We start from the raw sequence: 25,993 nt of genomic DNA, 5'->3' as shown, positions 1-25,993 counted from the left end.
AACCCCTGCCCCAACCACTTGCCTCATGGCTAATATCCTTATAATATACTTAGATTCAAGACCTGTTCAGCATTTTATGTTTTCTCCTTTCATCAGTTAAATTCGGTATCTCTGGTGTTATCTAAGGATATCTTCTAGCCCTAGTCTTTTTACCCATTTGATTCTCTGCTGCATTCTACATGGGCATGACAACCAACAACCTGTCTGTTCACACAAATAGCCACCAACAAATTGTGGCCAAGAAACAGCTGGACCATCCAGTTGCTGGGCACATCCAACACTACGTTCTTCATTTCCATGACTGCCTCACAGCCTGTGCCATCTGGATCCTTCCCACTCAACAGCAGTTTTCATGAAATGCACAGTTAGGAACTCTTGCTTAAATATATCCTACGTCCCCGTAACCCTCCTGGCCTCAACCTTCGCTAGTCATTATCGTTTACTCATCTATCCCCTTCCCTTTTCTCATTCCAACACTACACAGTCCTCTATTCCACCAACACACTCATAGTCTTTTTACTTCTCTCCTTTTCTGTGGTCCTCTCCCCCATCCCCTGCTGCCAAGGACATATGGTGAAGGTTATGGTTTATGAGAGCAGAGACTCAGTGGGAGCACAGTAACCTGCAGCAATGGGGTATCCTGGATGGTTGGGTTTATGGACTTTAGGAAGCACGTAGAAGGTAGGAGTATGGGGAGTGGTAAGGGTGAGAGATTAGGACTCTGGAAAGAGGTTCTGGGATGGGCCCAAGGATTTGAGGAGAGACTGGAAATCGTGCTATATTTCTGGAATGGGGTCACTGTGGCAGCTGTATGAATTGAACAGTTAGCAGAGTCCTTCTGCCAGGTAATCAGTTCAAAACAATGGGGGAGCCTTTGTCAACAGGTAGAATTATAAGATCAGGATCAATTTTTAGGTGATGGACTGTGGTTCTATCTGTGGATGTAAGGTTATTTTGCATCTTGAGGAATTTAGGGAATGATGGTGATGCAAGGTTCAAGGTTAAGAAATTCTGGAATGTTAATGGGGGTGATTTGGTGGCAGTGGGGGTGAATCACGGTTCAATGAAGGAGTGAACTTAAGTCAGGCATGGTTTAACATTGCTCTTGGGTTGAGTGTGATCGGTAAAGTTTGTTGTGTTTCCACTGTAGGGACCAGTAAAAGGAGAGAAGGTCTTTAACAAGTCGTGTATGATTGAATTTGGAAAGGGGTCAAAAGATGAAGCCATTAGCAAGGACTGATACTTCAGTTGGGGCTAAGGCTTTTTGGGGAAAGGTTCATCGTTATGTTTTGGGTTAGTTTAGGTTGAGGGGAAGTTTTTGAGTTTGGGTAAATGTAGTAGGTCTGCAAAGCAGGGTTTGTCAGCTATGAGGTGATATGGGGGAGGTTTGGAGGTTGCTTTAGAGGTGGTGGATTGTGGTAGTCCAAGGCAGCAGTAGGAAATGAACAGGGTGGAGAGTGTCTTGAGGTGGCATTCTAGATGATGATCTAATCCCTCATGGAAATAGTTGCAGTGTGTGACATGTGAGCCAGGAATGTGGGATTGCATAGCAGGAGAATTTTACAGATAGGAGGTTTGGGCCTGATTAACGTGGTTTTGCAGTACTATGTTAGTGGGGTTTAAGGATTGGCACGATCTCAACAAATGGAGGTCATTGTGGAAGGAGGAGTTGCAGCTGGGAATGGGTAATTTTATGGTAAGGCTACATGCGGGGATTCCATGAGCTTAAGCAGTCAGTGCAGGAACAGTATGTGGGACTGGGTTCTGGCTAGAGAAAAGGAAAATTTTCTGTGTTTAGGCAGTTAAAAGGAGCAAGAATTCATGGTGGAGGATAAAAACAACAACCTCCAAACCTCTCCAACATCCGCTCACAGCTGAAAAACCTTGCCTTACAGATCTGCTACATTTACCGCACCCTTGAAAACTCTCTCCCAGCACTACACTTAATCCTGAACCTAAACAAACCCAAACACAGTTATGAACCTTTCCTCCAAAAGTCTTAGCCCCACTGAAGAACCAGTCCTTCCCAAAGGCTTCACCTTTTACCCCACTTCCAAATTCCATCATGCAGGACTTGTTGAAGATATTTTCTCCTTCTACCAATCCCGACAGTAGAAACACTTATTTGCCACCAACCCTATCAATCACATGCAACCCTGTCTGCCTCAGGTCACTCCTTCAACTAGGATCCATTCCCAATGCCCCCAGATCACCACCCCCTGTTAAATTACCAGAATTTTTAACCTGAAACCTTGTGTCACCATCATTCCCCAGATCCCTCAACATGCAAGCTAACCTTACATCTACAGGAAGAACCACAATCGACTACCAAAATACTTACCCCAGCCTTATAATCCTACCTGTTGACAATGACTCCACCACTATTGTTTTGAATCACAAGGACTACCTGGCAGAAGGACTCCTCCAGCTGTCAGATTCATCCACCTAAGAGCCCTACCACAGTGATCCCATTCCAGTTACACAGCAGGATCTACACTCTCTCCCCAGATCCGTAGGCCCATCCCGGAGTCCATCTCTCTCCTCACCCTCACCGCTCCCCATGCTCCTACCTTCTATGTGCTTCCTAGAGTCCATAAACTCGATAACACAGGACACTCCACCGCGGCCAGTTACTGTGCCCCCATTGAGAATTGGTCTCATAGACCAACATCTACAGCCTATTACCTTACCTCAGTACCATCCAGGACTGGAGTAATGGAATCACATTCTTTCCCAAGGTCTCGACTACCTCTCATCGTATCCTGAAATGAGGGATGTCCTACCCATGTTTAACCCCCCCCCCCCCCCACCCAGTGGTATTCTGCTGCCCACGAAACCTACAAAATATCCTCATCCATCCTTACAGAACCCCTGTCCCCAACTACTTGTCGTCCATCCTTACAGAATCCCTGTCCCCAATTACTTGCCTCATGGCTTATATCTTTGTAATAAACCGAGATGCAAGACCTATCCTATACATCCTCCCACCACCACTTACTCCAGTCTAGTTACAACCATTACCTAAACTATTAAAGTCAGGGTTGCCTGTGAAACCAGTTGTGTGATGTACAAGCTAAGCTGCAACCACTGTGCTGCATTCGACATGGGCATGACAACCAACAAGCTCTCTGTCTGCATGAATGTCCACCGACAAACTGTGGCCAACAAACAGCTGAACCTCCCTGTTGCTGCACACATTGTCCAACACTATGTCCTTTGTTTCCATGACTGCCTCAGGGCCTGTGCCATCTGGATCCTTCCCTCCCAACAGCAATTTTTCTGAATTGTGCAGTTGGGAACTCTCCCTACAATACATTCTACATTCTTGTAACCCTCCTGGCCTCAATCTTTGCTAGTTGTTGACGTTTAGCCATTTATCCCCTGCCCTGTTCCCACTCCAGCACTACACAGTCATCTATTTCACCAACACACCCACAGTCATTTTACTTCTCTCCTTTTCTGTCCCCTCCACCGCACTGTCCTGTCCTCTGTCTAGTCTCCTGACTGAGCTTAGCTGCCCTACCCTATCCCCACCCTGTCCCTCTATGTTCTGACAAGCAGTACGTTACAGTCCCCCACCTCTACACTGCTATCCCTCCCTCTCCCCACCCCAGCCATCTCCTTATTCCCATCACCCAGTCTGCTTTTCCCATCATGCGCTGCTGCTCATAGTCTAGCCTTGACAGCCAGAGATGCATGCTCCCGTGTGTGTGTGTGTGTGTGTGTGTGTGTGTGTGTGTGTGTGTGTGTGTGTGTGCGTGCGTGCGTGCGCGCGCGCGTGCGTGTGTGTGTGCACGTGCGCAAGTGTTTTGTCTGTTGTGATGAAGACCTGTTTGGCCGAAAGCTTTGTTTGACAGTCTTTTTGCTGCACCTATATGCGACTCAGCATCTCTGCTATATGGTGAGTAGCAATTACCTTCATAATTTTGACAATATTCTCAAAAATTCTGAGAGAAGAGTACATTCTCTGCTGTATTCATATGACCAAACATGTGGTACAACTCAATAAGTTATGGCATTGCTTCTCCATGAAATTATTTGTGCCATGTCGTATACAGTTAATAGGGGTTATGGAAAGAAACATTCATCTTGGTATCTCAGTCTAAGGATATGGTATTGGTTACTAGTACTGCTCACATGTTGGCATCCAGTTTTGAAATGAAAGAAATCTGCAGTTATTTTTAGCCCATCCATTTGCTATTGTATTGTATTTTTGTGGGTTGTTTTCTTTACAAAAGAAGCATATGCAGAGGCATTGTAGAAGTCAATTTTGATATGATAATACACTTTCTGTTTATATAATAAATCTTCTTTATTTAAATATTTTTCATTAGGGTACAAAACCTTGTGCTTTAAATATGACTTCAAACAGTTTCCAAAGATATTTATAGCAGTATTTACTTTTACATTTACGAGAAGTTTGTTAAAAAATTTTAATCCTCTTGTGGAAAGCACCTTTTTGACATGGGAGTGTTGGTCTGCGTTAAATGTAAGATTTCATGTCTGGCATGATGATAATGAATATCTCAGCTTCTCTCTCTCTCTCTCTCTCTCTCTCTCTCTCTCTCTCTCTCTCACACACACACACTCTCCATGCCTCCCTCTCTCTCTCTTTCTCTCTCTCTCTCTCCCTCTCTCTCTCTCCATCCCCTCTATTTGCAGTCCACTATCCTTGCACTCATTTTAAAGAATGTAAGAGGTTCCATAATGTAGATAATATGATAAAGATACACAAGAGACCTAAAACAGTGGTTTGTATGACCTCTAGGTTCACAAAGACAATTCTGGGAGCACATTTTTTGCAATTTGTGTGTGCTGATAGTAGATTTAGAGTTCTGTCAAAATATGAGTATGACTCTATAGTGAGAATGAAATTAGACATAATACTTACTCTTTACTGCTGTCTCACTAAAACATGATTTTAATTAACAAATGATATGGCAAATTGTGCTTATTTTAACATTCATATTCGTAGGGTACTTGGAAATTTATGTTACAAGCTTCTAGGGCTTGTAGAGGGTTGAAGTGTCTCCAGAAAAGTACCAGCCATTTGAAAACATGTTTGCTAGGTAGGTAGTCATGGCAGGGGTTGGTTACATAAGATTGGCTGATGTCATTTAAGGGGGGTAGGACATCAAACTGGCCGACTTGGAGCAGGAGAGACATCACACGACATTTTAATTTCCAGTGTCTATATTTTTACAAATAAATTCATAAAACTTTGTCAGCATCACCAGGAAGGATTCAGGATTTACACTCATTGCAGTGGAAGTTCGAAAACATAGCAAAATAATTTTTTTTTATGTGTGAAATTTCATCTATTTTTCACTTAGTAATGGCTGCATTTGTTGCTATAGGTACACTTTTCTTCATAAGTTAGAAAGATTCTTCGATGAATTTTGCACAGCATAAGTACCATACTTACAGGTGTATGAAACTCTAGAATTTATTTAATTTATGAAAAAACGAATGATCTGTTGTATTTTAAACTTCATGTTTAGAAAAAACACAAATTATGTAGTTAATTACCTCAATTTCTACCACAGTTTTTAATAGATTTGGAAAATTCTAGAGTTTCATACGCCTTTAAGTATGGTTTGTATGCTGTGCAAAATTCGTTTAACCATTTTGCTTACTTATGAAGAAAAGTGCACCGATAGCAACAAATGCTGCCATTAGTAAGTGAAAAAATGATGAAATTTCACATGTAAAAAAAAAAATTACTTCCTTATGTTTTTGAACTTCCACTGCTATGAGTGTGAATTCTGAATCCTTCTTGGTCATGCTGACAAAGTTTTCTGAATTTATTTGTAAAAGAATAGACAGTGGAAATTAAAATGCCCTGTGGCGACTCTCCTGCTCCAAGTCGGCCCATTTGACGTCCTACCCCCCTTAACATCTGTCCTACCTCTCTGACCTAGTTCGAGCCACATTTATATGTATGTGAGAGTTAGGCCAACATGCTTTAGTACACATTTGCAAAATACAACGTGATCCCTCTGAACGGCAAAGCTCACAGTAATAGAAGAGCTACTCGTTGCCTTTTACTGGATCATTCACCACAATGACCAACTCCATCACATAACCTTTTCGCCACAGTTAAGCAATGGCTTTGAGAAGGGGTACCTCCACCATCAACAGGTTTTACTGTGGTGTTCCAAGGAGACACCATGTGCCATGCTCACCTTGGAAGAGGCAGTACTGCATCACATTGAAGAGAACATGTCAATGAGTACACAAGCAATTTCTCTGGCTATTAAGGAACGGAATTGTAAAACAAGCGATGTGCTGTGTTACGCCTAATCAATTACTTGTAAGAGTGATTGTTTTACCAGCATGTTTTCAAATGATTGTAGCATGAAAATGGTATGTTTCGAGACATAGGTTTCATTTCAAATTATTACTTAGTGTCTCCACTGTACAAGTCATAGAGGTTTGTAATGGGAGTTTCTGAACACCCTGTATACAGTTATTCTATTTTCAATCCTAAGAATTTGATTTCTATCATTTTACCAAGTGGTTCACCATTGATAGAGAAAAATGGGCCATAAGTATCATTGTCTAGAGCATTCTTAAATGAAATTTAATTTTACTGTTCATAATAAATTGATAATTGGTTTTCTGATATAGTTTATTGATTGTTGTAGTTCTCTACTTTACCATTTAAAGAGAAGTATGGTATTGTATGCAAATAATATAGTTTTATGAGCATCCTCATTGAAGCTTAAATAATCAGTGTATGAAAGTGGTCCCATTATGAATGTTTGAGGTACACAATAAATATTCAGAAATATTTATACATTAGTGTGCCTGCGGCTTCTGTTTGTTTATGATTACTGAGAAAAGAACAGGACTAGGTGTTGGATAGACTTCGAATACCTTATTGTTCAACTTTTAAACAGTGTTTTGTGATCCACCTTGTGAAAATCCTTTGACAAGTTAGTTAATAGTTCTTCTGATTCCTATTTTGTGTGTGCACATTTATGACACACATAAATAGCTATTATCATTGATCTCTTGTTTCCGAATCTGTGTTGTTCATTACATAATATTTTATGTTTATTTATAAATTTCACAAGTGTATCACACATAATTCTGTCTACAATTTTTGAAATGGTTGTGTAGTTACTTATATTGTCACTCCCACTATTTAACACATTTTTGTTAGGTCACTTTCTTGTCTGTATGTTAGGTACAAATTTTGCAGCTAAAACTAACTTCCCAATGAGCTAGGTATTTGAAATTTTCTGAACTGTATGACAATGCAATATTAAACAGCTTTCATGTCTGGTGTGTGATGGAGGGTACTTTGTTCACCCATGTGTGTTTTGTCTGTTCAGTACAAATTTTACAATTGGTGTAAACTTAACTTGGAGATGAGGTGAGGACTTGACATTTTCAACATAGCTCAGAGCTGAATGACAATGCAATATTAACTCACTTTCTTATTTGGCATGTGGTGGAGGATTCTTTATGTACTACTGCTATTTGTCTCTTTTCTTGTTCGTCACGAATGATTTGAAGTCAAAAAAATTTGCTGGGAAGCCTCTAGACTCAGTTTTTTGCCTTCATTGTGTTTTTGCAAGACATATGTTGGTCCTGAGACTGGTTTGATGCATATCTCCATGCTACTCTATTCTGTGCAAGCTTCTTCATCTCCCAGTACCTACTGCAACCTACATCCTTCTGAATCTGCTTAGTGTATTCATCTCTTCGTCTCCCTCTACTATTTTTACCTTCCACGCTGCCTCCAAAGCTAAATTGTTGATCCCTTGATGCCTCAGAACATGTCCTTCCAACCGATCCCTTCTTCTAGTCAAGTTGTGCCACAAATTTCTCTTCTCCCCAATCCTATTCAATATCTCCTCATTAGTTATGTGATTTACCCATCTAATCTTCAGCATTATTCTGTAGCACCACATTTCGAAAGCTTCTATTCTCTTCTTGTCCAAACTATTTATCGGCCATGTTTCACTTCCATACATGGCTACACTCCATATAAATACTTTCAGAAACGACTTCCTGACACTTAAATCTATACTCAATGTTAACAAATTTCTCTTCTTCAGAAATGCTTTCCTTGCCATTGCCAGTCTGCATTTTATATCCTCTCTACTTCAACCATCATCAGTTATTTTGCTCCCCAAATAGCAAAACTCCTTTACTACTTTAAGTGTCTCATTTCCTTATCTAATTTCCTCAGCATCACCCGACTTAATTCGACTACATTCCATTATCCTTGTTTTGCTTTTGTTGATGTACATATTGTATCCTTCTTTCAAGACACTGTCCATTCTGTTTAACTGCTCTTCCAAGTCCTTTGCTGTCTCTGACAGAATTACAAAGTCATCGGCGAACCTCAAAGTATTTGTTTCTTCTCCATGGATTTTAATACCTACTACAAATTTTTCTTTTGTTTCCTTTACTGCTTGCTCAATATACAGATTGAATAACATCGGGGATAGGCTACAACCCTGTCTCACTCCCTTCCCAACCACTGCCTCCCTTTCATGTCCCATGACTCTTATAACTGCAATCTTGTTTCTGTACAAATTGTAAATAGCCTTTCATTCCCTGTATTTTACCCCTGCCACCTTCAGAATTTGAAAGAGAGTATTCCAGTCAACATTGTCAAAACCTTTCTCTAAGTCTACAAAAGCTAGAAACATAGGTTTGCCTTTTCTTAATCTACCTTCTAAGGTAAGTTGTAGGGTCAGTATTGCCTCACGTATTCCAATATTTCTACGGAATGCAAACTGATCTTCTGCAAGGTCGGCTTGTACTAATTTTTCCGTTCGTCTCTAAAGAATTCGCATTAGTATTTTGCAGCCGTGACTTATTAAACTGATAGTTCGGTAATTTTCACATCTGTCAACACCTGCTTTCTTTGGGATTGGAATTATTATATTCTTCTTGAAGTCGAAGGGTATTTCGCCTGTCTGATCTATCTTGCTCACCAGATGGTAGAGTTTTGTCAGGACTGGCTCTCCCAAGGCTGTCAGTAGTTCTAATGGAATGTTGCCTACTCCCAGGGCCTTGTTTCAACTCAGGTCTTTCAGTGCTCTGTAAACTCTTCACGCAGTATCATATCTCCCATTTCATCTTCATCTACATCCTCTTCCATTTCCATAATATTGTCCTCAAGTACATCGCCCTTGTATGGACCCCCTATATACTCCCACCTTTCTCCTTTCCCTTCTTTGCTTAGAACTGAGTTTCCATTTAAGCTTTTGATATTCATAAAAGTGGTTCTCTTTTCTCCAAAGGTCTCTTTAATTTTCCTGTAGGAAGTATCTATCTTACCCCTAGTGAGATAAGCCTCTACATCCTTACATTTGTCCTCTAGCCATCCCTGCATAGCGATGTTGCACTTCCTGTCGATCTCATTTTTCAGACGTTTGTATTCCTTTTTGCCTGCTTCATTTACTGCATTTTTATATTTTCTCGTTTCATCAATTAAATTCAATATTTCTTCCATTACCCAAGGATTTCTACTAGCCCTCGTCATTTTACCTACTTGATCCTCTGCTGCCTCCACTACTTCATCTCTGAGAGCTACCCATTCTTCTTCTACTGTATTTCTTTCCCCCATTCCTGTCAATTGTTCCCTTATGTTCTCTCTGAAACTCTGTACAACCTCTGGTTTAGTCAGTTTATCCAGGTCCCATCTCCTTAAATTCCCCCCTTTTGCAGTTTCTTCAGTTTTAATCTACAGTTCATAACCAATAGATTGTGGTCAGAGTCCACATCTGCCCCTGGAAATGTCTTAAAATTTAAAACCTGGTTCCTAAATCTCTGTCTTACCATTATATAATCTATCTGAAACCTGTCAGTATCTCCAGGGTTCTTTGATGTATACAATCTTCTTTTATGATTCTTGAACCAAGTGTTAGCTATGATTAAGTTACGCTCTGTGCAAAATTGTACCAGACGGCTTCCTCTTTCATTTCTTAGCCCCAATCCATATTCACATACTATGTTTCCTTCTCTCCCTTTTCCTACTACCGAATTCCAGTGACCCATGACTATTAAATTTTCATCTCCATTCACTATCTGAATAGTTTCTTTTATTTCATCATACATTTCTTCAATTTCTTCGCCATCTGCAGAGCTAGTTGGCATATAAACTTGTACTACTGTAGTAGGTGTGGGCTTCGTGTCTATCTTGGCCACAGTAATGTGTTCACTATGCTGTTTGTAGTAGATTACCCACACTCCTATTTTTTTATTCATTATTAAACCTACTCCTGCATTACCCCTATTTGATTTTGTATTTATAACTCTGTATTCGCCTGACCAAAAGTCTTGTTCCTCCTGCCACCGAACTTCACTAATTCCCACTATATCTAACTTTACCCTATCCATTTCCCTTTTTAAATTTTCTAACCTAACTGCCCGATTAAGGGATCTGACATTCCACGCTCCGATCCATAGAACACCAGTTTTCTTTCTCCTGATAACGACGGCTTCTTGAGTAGTCCCCGCCCGGTGACTCGAATGTGGGGCTATTTTACCTGTGGAATATTTTACCCAAGAGGACGCCATCATCATTTAACCATACAGTAAAGCTGCATGCCCGCAGGAAAAATTACGGCTGTAGTTTCCCCTTGCTTTCAGCTGTTCGCAGTACCAGCACAGCAAGGCAAGATATATGTAGGAGAAAGAATATGTTGATTGACTAGATGAAGAGAAACTGGAATAAATCTGGAATTTGCCACATGTTTCTGTTGTGAGCCCATTAAAATGTTTGAAAGTGATTGAAAATTTTCATACACCTGAGGTTAAATAGCAGAAAGTAATTATTTAAATAAACAACTTTTTAATATAATGGGTTTTTAAAATTTACCAAAGAGTGTAAAAATTTCTTCTAGCCTGATACATGTTCCCAGCTCCACACAGATAGTTGTGAAAATTTTTGTTTATGAATTTTTAATAGCTGTGACAATACTCACAAAATTTAAAATAAAAAATGTGGAACATATGCAATGGACAACAGTTGGGAGTGTAGAGAGCAGTTGTCATTGAGAAAAATCACACAATGGTTTGCAGTGTAATAAAACTGTTAGTGACTGAGGTGAAGTATTCATGCGTCAGTTACTATTGCATGCAACTCTTATTTTTTATTTTAAATTTTACAAGTATTGTCATAGCTATTAAAAATTTACAAGCACAAATTTTCACTACTATCTTTCTGGGGTTAAAAATCTTTATGTGGCTAGAAGAATTATGCTTTTTTGTCAATTTTAAAAATATGTTAAGTTATAAGTTTTTTATTTAAATGGTACTGGAATTGTACATTTTCAATACACTTCGGAAAGTGCTGCATCGAGTGGGGAGTTAACATGAATGTATAGCTGACTCAAATAAATTAGGGCAATCATTCTTTAAGATTGGTGCAGGGATACCATTAATATCTGTAGAATTGGAGTTTTTTATAGTAATTTCTGCAACATGTGTCTTAGCTGTTGTAAGGAATTTGTGAATTGTTTTATTTTATTGTGACTGTATTATATTTTTACTTGATGCCTTCTTGCAACTTTCTGTATTCACTTCATGTGTTGAATAATGCAAGTGAAGCTTTGTGGCAGATTAAAACTGTGCCAGTCAAGGACTGGAACTTATAGCATTTGACTTTTTTGGAACAATGTTCTACCAAATGAGATATAAAAGGCATGACATAACAGTTGTCCTCACAGCTTCACTTCGGCAGGTACCTCTCTCCTATCTTCCAGAGTTCACAGACATACTCCTGAATAATTTGTAAGATTAACACTCATGGAAGGAAGGATACTGAAATGACATAGTCACAGATAGGGGATTGTTCCCAGAATGAATTTTCTCTCTGCATCTGAGTGTGCACTGATCAAAATCTCATGGCTGACAAAAACAGTGTGCCTCACTGCAACTGAAACACTGAACCTTTGCATTTTGTGAGCAAATGCTCCACTGATTGAGCTGTCCAGACATGATTCGCAGTTTTACTTCTGATGATGCATCTCTCCTACCTTCCGACATCACTGATATTTTCCTGTATACCTTGCAGAACTGTCACTCCTGTAAGAAAGGATGGGGTGTTGTTGTCTTCAATCTGAAGACAGGTTTGGTGATCTGTTCTGTGCAACTCTCTTCACCTCTCCATAACTGCTGCAACCTATAGCCATATGAGCCTAAGTATCTCCTTTTCAGTTATTCATTCTACCCATATAATCTACAGAATTATTGTATAGCACACTGTTTCAAATGCTATTCTCTTCTTGTGTGCACTATTTGTCATCCACGATTCACTTCCATACAAGACAACACTCCACACAAATACCTTTAGGAAAGACTTTCAAAAATTGAAATTTATATTCAATGTTAAAAAATCTCTCTTTTTCAGAAAGGCTTTTCTTGCAATACCAGTCTGCCATATTGTACTGAGCAATGAACATAAATAGCTCAAAAATAAATGTACACACAAAATACGTAAGTATACTTTATGAAGATAGGATAGGTGGTCACCTGCAGTCTTGATGAAGAAACTATCCTGACATTTGCCTAGAAAAACCACAGGAAACCGAAGTCAGGACGGCTAGACAGAGTAAACTTGTGAATATTAGATCAATGTCTTAACAACTGCACTGCCTTGGTCAAATGGTCCTTATTGTACAAGCACAAATTTTGTCTTCATAGCTGCACACATCAAGGACACCCACTTATGACTTGAAACTATGAGCTTACTGTTATGTATACCACTTGCTCTAACTCCAGTCAGTAAAGAAAGCTGACTCCATGCCTATAAACATGTCACTATTTCTCATGCATGTCTTCATGTCTTTCCCTCAGTCAACCTGAAAAATGGAGTCAACATCCCCTCAGTTTGAGCAAGATGTTTTACATTGGAGAATGACAAGACATTATTGTCTTTTTCACATGATTTTCTTGTAAAAGTATTACAACACTGTAATGTGATAAGGTATTGTATCTGTCCTCTTTCATTATTAACCACTACTCTGAATCTTGCACGTTGGCCTACTGCAGGGATATGATCACCGTGGCAAGGAGTTGAAAGTGGGAGTGGCACAGGGATCGCTAGAATGTTTTGTAGGTTATGTGGGTGACAACATTTTAGGAGGGATGGGAAGGATCTTGAGTAGGATGTGCCTCATTTCAGGATATGATGAGATATAATCAGAGACCTAGTGAAGGATTTACTTGCATACCTTCCCTTTAAAGGAAATGTGGTGGAGAGTCAGGATATATTTGGTAAGGTGTATAAGGAATGAGTTAGTGGGATTGGAATGTGAAGAACCTGAGGAGATGTGGTGTTGGATTTGAGGCAAGGCCAACAATATGAAGGATGTTGGTGTATAGAGAGATAGCATCAACAGTGATGAGTAGGGATAAACAAGGTAAAGGGTTGGGGATGATGGATATTCAGTGGAGAAAGTGGTTAATATCTTCAGTGTGGTAGACTAGGTTTTGGCCAGTTGGTTGGAGCTATTGGTCAGTAAGAGACTTGGGGGAGAGGTTCAGAGAAGGGCCTGTTGATTTCAGTAGAGATTGGAGGCTATGTTAGGACTGCTGGGGGAATCACTATGGCAGAAATTGATGGTGGAGGAATCAGTCATTCGGTGGAGGTCTTCTGTCAGTCACTGTGACTGAGTCACATCAGAGGTGGACCCTTTGTTTGCAGGAATGATGATTAGGTCAGGATCTGTTCTTTTCTCTGCTGAAAGGTTAGTGTTATTAGGAAAGGACCCTGTGATGGATGCTGAGGCCAAGTTGGAGGTAATGAATTCCTTGAAAGTGACCAGCGGGTATTTAGATGGGAGGTGAAGAGGGTGACTGTTGGCTGATGATATGAACTGGGAGAGGCAGGATTCAGGGTTGGGATTAGGTTGGCTTTGGTTGGAGGATTCATGATAAAGAAGTGTTTCCACTGTAGGAATTAGGAGAAGGCGAGTAAGACTTGGATAATTCCAACATGGTTAAACTTGGATGTGGGGCTGAAGGTGAGGCCTTTGAATAGGTTTAAAACTTCTGTGGGGATGATGTTTTTGGTGCAAAAATTAACAGCAGTGTTTAGGGTTTGCTTGGGTTCTGGGTTTTGTGGAGTGTTTGGAGAGAGTTTTGGAGGATCAGCTAGGCACATTACTTTGAGGTGTTCAGGAGGGGGATGAGTATTGGTGAGTAGTGTTGCCCCCAAGTCAGGAGCAGGATGTCAGCAGGCTGGACAATTTATGGAGGTGGTGTCTGGAATGCTACTCCAGGCTCCGGTGGTTCTGGGATGCCTGTGTCATGGAGATGTGTTTCTGGAGCATAAGGTTTGTAAGGAATAGTGACTGGTGGAATTTGAAAAGGTGAAGGACATTGTGAAAAGAAATGTGGGATCCAAATAGGAGGATTTTTATGGTTAGATCATTTGGGGGAAGGGGGGGAGGAGATGATTCTGGGGCTAAGATAGCATTTAAGGAGCAGGCTGTGCATTAGTGTTTTATAGTCAAGGTGGAATAAGAAGATCCCTGACAGTTCAGCTCAGAAGCACAAATGGCTGCAGGCAAAAACAATAGTCGCCCATAGAGCTGTGACAACATGGAGGCATTGCAGTAGGCACTTTTACAAAATCACATGATGCTCATGGTTTGGATAGGTGTGTAAAGCTGCCTCTATCAGCCCACTCCAACTGTTAGGGATCAACTTATGTCATCTCAGTTATAGCTAGGTAAAGGGGTACCTTGCCTGAATTGGTGAAGATAGATGGAGAAGGAGTCCATTGAGAGAGGATTGGTGTTCATTAATGGGAAATAGTGTGAGAAATGGACAAGTGAAAGTGTTAGGTGGTTATAAGTGGAACTGGATAACAGAGCATGAGTTTGGGGAGTAAAAAGGACAGAAGAAATTGTGTTGGGAGCAATAGGATAGTGTTTGAACATGATGTGAGGATCAGATACAAAGGAGTGCCCTCCTCAACACCCAATATCACCCTGGACTGGAACAGCTAAACCATATCTGTTATTAGGGCTTTGATTATCTCTCATTGTGTCTTGCAATGAGGCCCATTCTACCCAGGATCCTTCCCACCCATCCAAAGTGGTGTTCTATCAGCAACCCAAACTACACAACATCCTAGTCCATCCTTTTGCTACTCCTACTCCCAACCCCCTGCCACAGGGATCAAATACCTGTGATAGACCAATGTACAAGACCTGGCCATTCCAGTCACTCCACATTTCCTGCTCCAGTCCTGTCACATACTCATCCCTCCCCCTTCAGAGACCATGCCACCTGTGAATGCAGCCATATCATAGACCAGTACCTCTGTAAACACTTCACAGATCTTTATTTCAGCATCACTACCAACCAGCTGTCCACCAGGATGAACACCCACCACCAAACTATTGTCAAAAACAAAGTTGACCACCTGGTGGTACACCACATGTCTAGCCCGTGTACCTGCCACCCCTCCTTCCCTATATTCAAAGCCAGCTGCCTCCCACAGAGCTGCTATCCACCCACCCCCAGTTTCTTTCCCCACCTCCCACCTCTATTCCCCTCTTCCCACCCCACCTGACACAAGCCCCACCACAAATTAGCCCACCTGCTGAAGTGGAGCACTGGCAGTATTCGCCCAGCCAGCTTCATGTAAGGCCACAATTGCATGTGTGTGTGTGTGTGTGTGTGTGTGTGTTTTACTGTAGCTTGAAAATGGATTATTCCAAAAGTTAGCAAGTTTTCTTTCATTTTTGTGTGCCTATAGTTAAGTTGATGCTTCCACTTTTCACTGAGTGGTCTCCTTTAATCCAGAAGTATTTGTAGATGTGATCATTGACACACAACAAATAAGGAAAAAATCATAAAGTATTGTATGATGGCTTATTTCATGAAATATGTTTAATTTTGTTAATTGCAATCTGTGGTACAAATACCTGAATTTTTTTTATTATGATTGAGGTTTTCAAATAAATGACTTCTTTTCAACAGGTACAGAAAGATCTGAAGCTGTGGAACATGTCGCTCAGTGATGAGCTGGTGACAGTACCAGCAAGGGTTTTGGATCCTGAAAAAATATTTTTGCAGAAGGCACAATGCACTGTTGGACAAAAAAATGATTGGACTCAGGAAGTAAAATGTAAGAAAATGTTTCCATTATAGACAGATCATTATGGTGATTTCGATATGAGGATTAACTATTTATGGTTTAACTAAATGCCACTAGTCACTTTTTGCTAAAAATCTCTTTGTGAAATTAAGCAATGGAAAATCTGTGATGGAGTAACAAGGGGGGCCATAGGAACTAAAGTGGTTTTGTGTGTGTGTGTGTGTGTGTGTGTGTGTGTGTGTGTGTGAGTGTGTGAGTGTGTGTTTTTCTCAGTCTGATGAAGGACTTTGTCTGATAGCTGAAAAATGTGACAAAAGTCTATTTTATATTTTCCTGTCTGTTGTTAAACACTTCTTCTTTGTGGCCCTTATTCTGAGGGATGTATTTTTTTTATCATGATATTTTCTGTGATACCTTACTTCTCGATATAGCCTCCTTTGGAGGATATACACTTGGTCCACAAATCCTCCATCTTTTTCATCCCTTCAGAAAAATAGGTTCTGTCAAACTCTGAAAAATGCTTGTAGACTGCAACTATCACTTCATCATTTCTCCCCAGAAAGCCAACGTTTCAACTTGGGGAAGAGAACAACTCACTTGCGCCTATGTATGGTGAATAGGGTGGACGAGGCAGCAGTTCAAAGTGTAATTCATGCACTTTTGCCATTGTATCACCAATGTGTGGGATGATGTGTTCTCCTAGTTAAAGAGCTCTTTTTTGCACACCATCCTTGGTCATTTTCAGCCATCACAAGTTTCAAATGATTCAACAGTGAAGCATAATAGGTTCCAATTATGGTTCTGCAATTTTCCAAGTAATATATGAGGATTATTTTTTAGGATTCCCAAAAAAACAGTGGCCATCACCTTTCCAGGTGACAAAATGGCCTTTGTCTTCTTTGGGGTTGTTTCATCAACCTTTGTCCATTGTTTTGACTGCCTTTTTGACTCTGGCATGTAGTACTGTATTCAGGTTTCATCAACAGTCACAAATGGGCACAAAAAATCATCTCAGATTGCAATGGAACATCACCAGATTGTGTGTTGAAATGTTGTGCCGGATGCTTGTTTGGTCGACTGTGAGCATTTCCACCACCGATATTGCACACAGCTTTTTCATAGCCAATTATTTGTGCTGAATATTACGCACTCACTCAGTTGAGGTGCCTACAGTCTTAGTAATTTAATGAATTTTTATTTGGTGGCCTTGCACTACCGTGTCATGGATTTTGTCAATGGGCTCCTTTGTAGTAATCTCAGTTGGATGGCAGGAGCGCACTTCGGTGCTTGTCTGACCACATTTAAATTTGTTAATCCAAAAGTAACGTATATATCACATGTGTATATCATACAGGTCCACTGCGTCCAATCCAACAATTTGGAAACAATTCGTGAAGACGTGCTGTAGTACTTATGCACTATGGACTGGATAGCCATCATGTTGCTACCACAGGTTCCTCCAAGTCTGTAGAGATGCGTCTTATAGCATCTGTGGAAGATGGTCTGTTACGAAGCTGTGATATTTGTGCATGTTCAGTTGTTCCGTCTTTAAAAACAGACCTAAGAGCTGATGCTTCATTGTCCTGCACAACACATTTACACTCCATAAATGCTGATGGTTTACCTGGCTGTGATTGGTAAATGTAGCTTCATCACTAAACAAGATAAATGATACATCTGGAGTATTCTGTCTTCAGTGATTGTGCCGTGTCTGTGTGAACTTTATCTATTTATGCTTTGATTTGTACAGCAGTTCAACCCTTCAAATGAAACTGTTTAGTGACAGTAAAAAACTTAGTTTTCTCCATTTTCAATTGGAGTTGACACACTGAACAATTCAGATGGATGTCAGCAATGAACTGTATGCTGTAAGTTGTTGAAATTCTTTATTGGACTAATCAGGTTTACCAATTACAAAGGCAAAACAATAATGTTCCATTGTTTCATGGACCATTACTGTGGTGTCACCACCAGACACCACACCTGCTAGGTGGTAGCCTTTAAATCAGCCGCGGTCCGTTAGTATATATCGGACCCGCGTGTCACCACTATCATTGATTGCAGACCGAGCGCCGCCACACGGCAGGTCTAGTCTAGAGAGACTCCCTAGCACTCGCCCCAGTTGTACAACCGACTTTCCTAGCGATGGTTCACTGTCTACCTACACTCTCATTTACAGAGACGACAGTTTAGCATAGCCTTCAGCTACGTCATTTGCTACGACCTAGCAAGGCGCCATATTCAGTTACTAAAATTACTTCAAGGATGTATTCTGAACAGATAATATTGTGAACCATGTACCGTCAAGAGCGATGTTGGTCATTAATGGATTAAAGTTAGGTATGAAACTAATTATGTCCGCTTTCTGAATTCTCATTCCTTGTCATGTTCCAGACCTCACGTCAGTATAGTTCTTCCCTCTTCACTCCAGCCTGCGTGAGCTAAAACGCATGCATTTTGGCCTCCACACATAACACGGTGTTGGCTCTTCTGCTAACACAAAAATTACCACACTTGTCAAATCACCCTCACATATACAGGGTGAATCAGCTAAAACGTGCACTGCAAATCTTGCAGAAATGGAAAGTGCTATTGATCTCCTGTTCTCACAGAATGGATTGATAGGCAGGGGTCATATCATTAGCCAATCATCAGATTGTAATGGTGCTTAAAAATATATTTTTTGTGCAAACATACACTTTTTTAAATGGAACAATGTCTGTTGACATTAACAAACTAAAAGTAATGTAAACTAGAATGTCAGTGGTGTTTGTTGCAGGATTCTAATGTGAGTCATTTACAAGATATAGTATTTTGAAAAGTACCCTCACTGACACTAGGGCAATACCTGTGGTAGCACACACTGGATCCTAACCAGCAACAAGACAAATGACCACTGCAGGTTATGTTCAAAATGACCACTGGTGGCAGCAATACATGCTTCCAGTCTGGTATTGAATGCCTACTGCACACAGGGTAGCATTTCATCAGAGATTTCCGAGCAGTCTACAGTAATAAGTTGAATATCATCACATGTAGTTATGTCCTTATAGCCAGCGTCATTCAGCTTTCCCCACAGAATAAAGTCTACAGGCATCAAATCTGGGGAACAGGCCAGCCCTGATACGGGTCCACTGCATCCATTCCAGCGAGTTGGAAACAATTCATGAAGACATGCTGTAGTACTTCATGCACTATGAACTGGACAGCCATCATTTTGCTACCACAGGCTCCTCCTAGTCTGTAGAGAAACGTCTTAAAGCATCTGTGGAAGATGGTCTGTTATGAAGCTGTGATATTTGTGCATGTTCAGGTGTTCCATCTATGAAAAATGGACCTAAGAGCTGATGCTTCATTGTCCTGCATGACACATTTACACTCCATAAATGCTGATGGTTTACCTGGCGTGACTGGTAAATGTAGCTTCTTCACTAAACAAGATACATGATACATCTGCAGTATCCTGTGTTAATGGTCATGTACATAAGTTAACTTGGTTCTCAGAATTGTTTCCATGCAGCTCTTGATGGTGAGAGATATGATAGGATGGGACCTATGTCAGTGGAGGACTCTTGCCTGACTCATGCCACTTGGTCATGCAGTTTCACACAAGATAGTGTGCAAATCAAGTGCATTAACAGCAAGAACATTACTTCCCCCTCCTCTGTTGTCACTTTTTTCCTTCTGTTAGGTTGTCTAGGCATAACACTACAACATTCACATAACTGGTTGATGAAGTTGATAAATATTTCCCAAGATGGTTGACATAGGTTGGGATATCTTGCTGCATACACTGTACCAGCACGAACTCCATTCTTCCTACACTCTCCATACATCATGAGCATGTTGGCTTTTTCTGCATTGGTAGATTCCATTTTTCCCATATGACCTACTGCTTGGACTATCACACACTTAGAGGTCAGCAAGTCTCAGTACACTCAAGGAACACACAAGCACACTGTAAGCAAATATAACATCATCATACCTAGAAACTATTCAGGTTGACTCGCTAACAAGTGTCATTGTGGAAACTTGTCAGAGCACGATACCTCATAAACAACTCGCACTAGAATCCTTCAACAAACAACTCCGACTTTGCCGGCCGGAGTGGCCAAGCGGTTCTAGGCTCTACAGTATGGAACCGCGCGACCGCTACGGTTGCAGGTTCGAATCCTGCCTTGGGCATGGATGTGTGTGATGTCCTTAGGTTAGTTAGGCTTAAGTAGTTCTAAGTCCTAGGGGACTGATGACCTGAGAAGTTAAGTCCCATAGTGCTCAGAGCCTTTAAAAAACCTCTGACTTTCTAATTTATCCTACATTTAGTTTGTTAATGTCAATAGGCATTTTACCACTTGAAGAAGTGTACCTTTGCACAAAAAATACATTTTCTAAGTATTATTACATTCTGTTGATTGGCTAACACTACAAGCTCCTGACTACCAATCCATATGTGAAAACTGCACGTGAGTAGCACTTTCCAGTTCCACAATATTTGTGATAACAAGGTTTAGGTGATTAACCCTGTGTAGTATATAACTGGATCAATATAGTAATAAAATTTTATTCAAATGGAACCATTGCTTCAGGCTGTGCATATCCTATCAATACATTTTTTGCATATTTATTTATTTATTTATTTATTTATTTATTTCTTACACCATGGATCCAACTGTGACAATTTCACATGGATGTAGTGTGTGTCAATTTTTACATTGTCAATGACAAGTACTTGTACACTATGTTTACAGGTAAAGAATATAAAGTTACCTAACCACTACAATGATCCATAACACAATATAATGGAATGAGAATCCTTAGACCTACAGATTACAGGTATAAAACAAAGTAAATTAAACCTGAAAAGGTCATACAACCCAGACTGTTAAATATAAGCAGTTAACACTAAAAGAGTTACATTGTGACAAGAATGTTCAGCTTAATGTTCAATTTATATGATAATACATCTTATTTTAAGGCCGTTTCTCACTGTGTTTCATAAACTCTTCCAAACTGTAAAATGACATGGCTAAAAGAAATTGCCTCAGAAGCTCTTTAAATGTAGATTTGTTGGCAATTTCACATTTGATTTCTGGAGGAAGAGCATTAAATATCTTTATACCAGAGGACTGTACACCCTTCTGCACAATCTTCAAATTTTTACCTTCAGTGTGGAAATCATGTTTCCTCCTTGTGTTATACTGATGGTATTCACTGTTACATTTGTATAAATCAGTGTTTTTACTTATGAAACACATAAGTGAGTATATATATTGAGAAGTAGTTGTAAGAATTCCCAGATTCCGGAAAAGGCTTCTGCAGCTGCATCTAGGATCTACACCAGACATCACTCTTACAACACGCTTCTGAGCAATGAATATTTTCTTTGCAAGAGGTTGATTTCCCCAGAAAATAATTCCATATGCCATCAAAGAATGGAAGTAACCATAGTATGCAGCTTTTTTAATGCTTAAGTTTGCACTGACAGAGATGATTCGCATTGCAAAAACTGAAGAGCTGAGTCTCTTGTAAAGATCTAAAATGTGATGGGACCAGTTTACTCTACAGTCAATCTTCACGCCTAGAAACTTTGTTACTTCCACTCTTTCTATGACCTGTGTGGCATATTTAACAGTCATTTCTTCCTCAGTTTTGGCAGTTGGGGTGAACTGAATATAATTAGTCTTACTCAGGTTAAGTGAAAGACCATTTGCAGTAAACCACTTCATTAAATCTATAAGAATAGTATTAACAGACTCTTGAACATTCTCACATTTAAGACCATTAACCATTATGTTAGTATCATCTGCAAAGATGGTAAAATTGCACTGAATCATTGAAGAATAAGGTAAATCACTTATAAATAACAGGAACAGTAAAGGACCAAGAATAGAGCCCTGTGGAACTCCACAATTTATGTCTCTCCATTCCGATGAAATCATTCCACCACACAAATTGTCTGACTTATCTAAGACTACTTTCTGTTTCCTCTCTGTCAGGTATGACTGAAGCCAGTTATTTGCTACACCACTTATTCCTAGATGGTCTGCCTTCAGTAACAGTATTTGGTGGTTCACAGTGTCAAAGGCTTTACATAAATCACAAAATATCCCTGTTGTCACCATTTTCTCATTTAGAGATTCCAAAACCTTATCTATAAAAGCATATATTGCTTGTTCAGTTGACAGACCTTTCCGGAAACCAAACTGATGTTTGCTGAGAATATTGAATTTATGTAGGTGTTCTAAAATTCTAGAATACATGAGCTTTTCTAGTACCTTTGAAAACACAGTCAGGAGAGATATTGGTCTGAAATTTTTAACATCAGTTTTCTCCCCTTTCTTAAAGAGAGGCTTCACGATAGCATACTTTAGTCTATCAGGAACAATTCCTTGCTGCAAAGAGGCATTGAAAATATGACACAGTATATTGCTTACAGAAGTACAACACTGCTTTAACAATTTGCTAGAAATATTGTCTACTCCACAGGAGTTCTTGGTTTTCATGGAGGCAATTGTTCTTTCAATTTCTGATACTGTAACGGGTCTAATATGCATTTGGATGATTTTGTTAGGGAAGGCATTTCGCAAAAAGGTCAGGGCATCATTCACAGAACCCTTGCAGCCTATTTGCTCAGACACTGACGGGAAGTGTTTATTAAAGATTTCAGCTATGCTCTCAGGATTTTGCACAAGATTCCCTTCATGTTTGATTATGAAGTTTTCTACAGCTCTTTTTTTATTGTTCCCTGTCTCCTTGTTAACTATTTGCCAGACAGTCTTCATTTTATTATTGGAGTTATCAATTTCTTTTACATAATACAGTGCTTTTGATGTCTGAATAACTTTCTTTAGGATTTTACAATACATGTTATAGTGGCTGATTAATTCTCTGTCCCTTGACCCTCTGGTTGCAACATAAAGTTCTCTCTTATATTTACATGACACTCGAATACCCTTTGTGATCCATGGCTTCTTTAAGGACGAGGAAATATCGTTCCTAACAAACTTTTTAGGAAAAGCTTCTTCAAAGTGGGATAGGAATTCATTTATGAATATGTTGAACTTTGTATCAACATCATCTACTCTGCGAGCTGAATTCCAATCTTCATGCTGCAGCTTATGGTTAAAAAATTCCAGGGTCTCTTTGTTCATAAGTCTGATTGCCTTCCAGGATGGGACTGCTTTCTTGACAGGTCTGTAGTCATGTAGAGTGAGGAGCTGTCCATCATGGTCTGATATGCCATTTACTATTGCAGTGACAGTGAAGTTCTGGTATAAATTTACATCTAAAAATATATTGTCTATCAGAGATTGACAGTCAGGTGTGATCCTAGTAGGAAAGTCAACCACTGATGTAAGATTGTAGGAACTCAGCAAATTATGGAGCTCTACTTTGTTGTTGCATTCCATTGCGAAGTTGACATTAAAGTCCCCAAGTAAGATAATGTCATTATTTTTAGGAAATAAGGTTGATAGTAACAATTCTAACTGAACCATAAAGACTGTGAAATTGGTTCCTGGTGCCCTGTACACTGTAACTACTATTAATTTGGAACTGTTTAATGACACTTCTATTGCACACACTTCAAACTGTTGGTCACTGCAATATTTCCTTACATCTACAGATCTAAAAGTTAAATTATTCTTAATGAAAATTACTACTCCACCTTTTCTCATGCTATCTCTACAGTAGTAGGTGGCAAGGCTATAACTGTCTATATGTAACATTTCAATTCCTTCTGTAATATGGTGTTCTGAGAAACATAAGATCTGAGCATTGTTCATAAAGTTTTTGTTATTTATGTTAACTTCTAATTGATCTAGTTTGCTTCTTATTCCCCTTATGTTTTGGTGAAAAACGGAGAAGTTGTTTGGATTATTACCTATTTTGGTGGTTTCTTCTTTCTCGTGCCTGTGGTTAAAAAATCCTTCAGATGAGGAGGACACACAACTTTACGTTTACCTCCTGTTCTCTGTGATGATGTCGATTTTTCTTCAGTAGATGCTTCCTTCTTTACTGAAGATGATGAAACTGATGACTTGCTTGTTGATTTACCTTGAGCTGATGCTGTCAATTCCCTTGGAGATGATGAAGCTATTGACTTGCTTGCAGGTGGGGATAAGATTGCTGTTGCTGTAGGCTCCAGGGGTTGTACTGCTGTTGCAGCTGGTGTTTCTGCTGGCAGCGATATTTTTGACGAACTGCATGTAGGCAGGTGCACAAGTGGTGTTGCTGTAGGTTCACAGAGTGGAAATGCTGCCTTTTCTTCTTCTGCAGTACATGTACCCATTGAGTTATCTCTGTTTGGTGAAGAAACAGAATCATCTGAGCATCTAGGTACTGAAACTTCTGATCCATTCATTTTCTTCGTTTTTGTTATTAAGCATACTGGCAGAGGGATTACAGCACGACCTTCCACTGTGTTGCAGTTAATAGAATTTAACAATTGTTTGCACATAGCTTCCTTTCCCTGTGTGTTCCTGTGCATACCATGCTTTGTAAAGTGAGCTCTCTCCATGCTGTTTGCGTCAATAAAGGTAGCCTGTGGGAAACTGCAGCAGAGTTTTCTTATTTTCCTGTTGACTTTGTTGATTTCTAGGTTAACACACGAGCTACTTATTAAGTCATGCCTATGTGGAACACTAAGCACGAAAACTTTTATATGTGAGAGTTTTTCCAAAGTTTCTTTGAGTGCTCTTGTTGCATGATGGCTTTCATTACGATAAACATCGTTTGCACCACCTATTATGACACAGACAGAGGAATTTTTTGTTAGCTTTTCACAGTTTTTCACAATCTCGCCAAGAGGTGCACCTGATTTCACAACACTAGTAATTTTGTAGCGAGATTGCATAGCTATCATTATACTGGCTACTCCTTTGGCATGGCTATCTCCTAATATACATATTTCACTTTTATTTGGCACTGGATTGACATTAAGTATCTTCCCTGTAGATTTACAAGTTAAACTCACTTTTTTGAGGTTGCTGTTTTCATCATTGGCAGACTTAAACATCACACTCGCAGCATTTAATTGTTCAGTAGGCCTGTGTAATAACAGCTTGCTGCACTTGTTAGTATTTGCCGAGAATAATGTTAACATAGGTTCATGATGTTTTGAATGGATCGTTTCTATAGGATTAGGGAAACAATTACAAATAACACTTTCTTCCGAGTTTCTTCTTTTTTCAAAAGAACTTACCACTTTTTCAATGTCGAGGACGTATTTTCTTGCATTCTGTAAATCCTGTTTCAAACAATCTTCAACGGATTCATTGTGACCATATTTGATGACAGACTGAGTTTGTCACTTGAGAGTTGCATAATGTATTTTTGAATCTATAACATATTAGGCATATAGACTGAGTTTGTAACTTGACAGTTGCATAATATATTTTTAAATCTATAAAATATTCGGCATATTAGATTTACATGCTTTGTACACAACATCAATCATACTGCATTTATATGACCCATTGAGGTAGCCAAGTGCATTAAAACACCTGCATCTGGAACTTGGAAAGGCACACTTGCCCTCACCTCAAATGCATGATGTGCAGCACTTTGAAAACGGTGTCATGTTGGACAGTGCGATAACCCTAGACATGGACAGTAGGCATACACACATTCTTTCCCAGAGGGCAGCTGGGAATAGCTTGAAAATGCCTTTGGGAGTTCTGACCCCAACTTAATAATAGCCTGTGTGTGGGTATGGTTGATTCTCTACAAAATTGGAAAAGTATCATGCCAATCCTGTTTGGTATTTGCTGGATACAGGATATAGTGCTCCAAATAGCAAGGATTGCATTTATATGCTTTACACTTAGTAATTTAAAGAAAATACACCGGTACTGTGAAGCCATGTTGTTGTTGTTGTTGTTGTGGTCTTCACTCTAGACTGGTTTGATGCAG

At 39.7% G+C, this 25,993-nt stretch overlaps 1 protein-coding gene across 1 annotated transcript in view; it reads left to right on the top strand.

The window, feature by feature from the left end:
• Positions 1 to 25,993, top strand: part of LOC126149511 (piwi-like protein Siwi) — a 211,500-nt gene that overhangs the window by 96,896 nt on the left and 88,611 nt on the right. Inside the window, exon 7 of the mRNA XM_049915822.1 lies at positions 15,964 to 16,111. Coding sequence (XP_049771779.1) covers positions 15,964 to 16,111 — 148 coding nt within the window. The remainder of the gene's footprint in view (positions 1 to 15,963; positions 16,112 to 25,993) is intronic.

This window comes from Schistocerca cancellata, chromosome 1 (assembly GCF_023864275.1).
Source record: "Schistocerca cancellata isolate TAMUIC-IGC-003103 chromosome 1, iqSchCanc2.1, whole genome shotgun sequence".
Taxonomy (NCBI): Eukaryota; Metazoa; Arthropoda; class Insecta; order Orthoptera; family Acrididae; genus Schistocerca; species Schistocerca cancellata.
Note: the sequence above shows the minus strand (reverse complement) of the source record. Positions and strands in the feature narration are given on the sequence as shown.